General features: G+C 33.3%; 1 protein-coding gene across 1 annotated transcript in view; it reads right to left on the bottom strand.

The window, feature by feature from the left end:
• The window catches only part of CEP112 (centrosomal protein 112kDa), a 176,094-nt gene extending 173,635 nt beyond the window's left edge, over positions 1-2,459 (bottom strand). Inside the window, exons 1-3 of the mRNA XM_009894772.1 lie at positions 2,357-2,459; positions 1,155-1,345; positions 231-397 (exon numbers count right to left, since the gene is read on the bottom strand). Of these exons, the coding sequence (XP_009893074.1) occupies positions 231-397; positions 1,155-1,345; positions 2,357-2,456 (458 nt within the window). The 5' untranslated portion in view covers positions 2,457-2,459. The remainder of the gene's footprint in view (positions 1-230; positions 398-1,154; positions 1,346-2,356) is intronic.
• Between the last annotated feature and the right edge of the window lie 595 nt (positions 2,460-3,054).

Genomic DNA, 3,054 nt, shown 5'->3' on the forward strand with positions numbered 1-3,054 from the left:
AGAGAAGACACAATGGAGGAATGTAAAGAAAAGTATAAAAGTTACCATTTAGTTAGAAGCTATTACCACAGTTTCTGTATATATAGTACAAAAACTGTATTCAAGAAGAGTCCACGAGGGAGCATCATAAATTCATACATGCAAATTCAAACATACAGACAGAGCTTATCAAATCAAACCTCTGTTAAATATGAATCAAATACCAAATAAAGCAAATAAAGAAGTCTTACCCATACGTAAGTGATGTTGCCAAAGATGATTCCTCTTTAGAAGATACCTTCCACGATTCCTCAAGCTTAGATTCACTATTTCCTAATTCTCCCATTACCCAGTCAGGTAAGCAGTCTGGGCTACCGCTCTGAACTCTTGTTGAATTTGGTTCATCAAAATAAATTGACTATAATAAAAATATATGCAAAATCAACACTAGAATATATTTACACAAATATATACTTTACACTGTTAATGTAATTTCTTGCAGGAATATCTGCAGTATAAAAACTCTTTCTCCAATGAAGACAATGAGGCGTGCAAATGTTACCTTCCCAACCCATGGAAATTAGTACAACAGGCAATGGTGTGTAAATGTCTTCCAGTACTGTACTTCTTCCAGTATGGGTAATTTTAGCCTAAATGAGGACTGTTGTCTCACTAAAGCTGATGCCAAGGATTTACAAAGTATATTCAGGTCTTTAGAAAACAAACTGCAAGCTTAACAATATCTATGCAAAATACCGTTATCTTTCATAGACAGACAACTATAGTCAGACTATTAGTCACCTCATTTAGGCACATTTTTCCTTTCACAAGAACTATCTGCTGATTAAGACAAAATATAGCCTCAAGAATCCTTTATTACATCTTTTCACAGAATTAGACAAAAATTATCTTTCTGTTCCTTAAGAACGTCTATTTTCATAAGCCATCTTAAAACCAAATTTTGAAGAAGAAACAGGTCTTGTAAAAGGTTTTGCACACTGAAAGATTTTTCCAACAGCAATTACATGACATGCAACATAAATGCCTGTATCTACCACATGGAATTCCACTCAATTAATTCAGAATTGTTTTTCACATTTGTGCCAAATCGAAGACTTAAGAGTATACTCAGAATATATTTAATCAAGTTTGTCTGATAAAGAAGTTATACCTACCATGTACGAAGGTAAAGTTTTCAGTATTCCTGGTTCCGGTTTATGTGTAAAAGGACCTTCCAGCACGCCTCGCTTCAGCATGTGGAGCAAAAGTTTTGCATATAGGTTCCGATTCTTCCTTCCCACTATTCCTGTGCCTGCTCCCGAGGGTTCGCATAGTTTTTTAATCCACAGTGCACATCTTTGTCGTTCTAAAAATATAGATATAAATAACCACTATACATTTTCAGAGCAAATCAGACACATAGTAAAAACAGAAGCCATTACTGATCACCATTTTGTAGATGTTTCCCTTCTATCCAAAAGTTTAAAGCAAAACAAACAAAAAAAACCTCAAAAGACTGAACCAAAGGAAAAATATGGTTAAAGACCTAGATTAAAAATAAGTCTTTAACAACAGTTCAAATTTACATAATCCAAAAATGTTTTCTATAAATTCATGTTTACCAGAAGTTTACATGACTAGTCTAGTGGGAGGTGTCCCTGCCTATGGCAGGGGGGTTGGAACTCGATGATCTTCAAGGTCCCTTCCAACCTAAACCATTCTATGATTCTATGACTTCTAGAAATAGCACGTTCTGAATCAATCTCTAATAAGTCTCATGTACATCACTGGGAATTCTGAACTCAATGCAAGAGCGTTAATATTTTAAATATACAATAAATCTTCATTCATTTTAAGAATCTCAATTTACACAAGCATTGCTACCAGATGAAGAAATTGTTCATCTGATTAAATGCTTACAAAGCAAGGTCTTAATTTGTAGGGTTCGTGCCTTTAATAATAACCAGTTTGTATATAAAATAACATTTATTAATTGATGTTTGTATTATTGCACTTTCCTAAGCCAAATTTTAATAATCTTATCTATAAAAAATATTTGCAGTTTTGTAAATGCAATCTCAAAACCAATGCTGTCTAGAAGCTTTTCGTTTCTACTGAATTAATTTTTTTAAAAAATAGAAACATGAATGTATTTATGAAAAGGCACATTTACATCACCAAGATAAGACAGGTAAGCTCAAACAACAGCAACAGGTACCTAAAAAAATCCAACTTTAGAAGTTATACAAAGTCCCCCTCAACACAGTGCCTTGTTACATCAGACATTAAGTGTCTGGTTAAAGAAAATGATACAAGTACATACCATAATTATCAGTAACCTAGAATTTTGTCTACATGCACATTTTACCATATTTACCTGACCTATGCTGTAGTTTTAGAACATGAGGCTTCATATCCACAACACAGTGATCAAATTCTGCATCTAGTTTTTCCCATATTTCCTCTTCACCATTCATTTTGACAGAACACAAAGTAACCTGCAAAATTATTCACATTGAAGTAGAAAAGATCAAATACCGCTACGTATTAGTCTCTGTTCATCTTAGGCCATGCAAAGACATGCTTTGGAGCTATACGGAAAATAAAACTAAATATTTTATGACGTTCAAATAAACACAGAAGAGCAATTCTTTGCAAACAGTGGATATTCAGTATAATCTACGAGAACGTGTTAGTTTAGATTCGAAAATGAATAGTCAACCACACAAGAAGGTATTCAATTACACACAATTTGTATAAAACACCTAAAGGCATTTGTGTCATAGCCACATGTGTAAAACACCTAAATTAATTTGTCATAGCCCCATTCATAAGTTTTTCTTCCTTAGAATTAGCATTAGCTTTTTAAAGGGTATAATCTACGAGAACGTGTTAGTTTAGATTCGAAAATGAATAGTCAACCACACAAGAAGGTATTCAATTACACACAATTTGTATAAAACACCTAAAGGCATTTGTGTCATAGCCACATGTGTAAAACACCTAAATTAATTTGTCATAGCCCCATTCATAAGTTTTTCTTCCTTAGAATTAGCATTAGCTTTTTAAAGGGGG

Source organism: Charadrius vociferus, unplaced genomic scaffold (genome assembly GCF_000708025.1).
Source record: "Charadrius vociferus isolate BGI_N301 unplaced genomic scaffold, ASM70802v2 scaffold321, whole genome shotgun sequence".
Lineage (NCBI taxonomy): Eukaryota > Metazoa > Chordata > Aves > Charadriiformes > Charadriidae > Charadrius > Charadrius vociferus.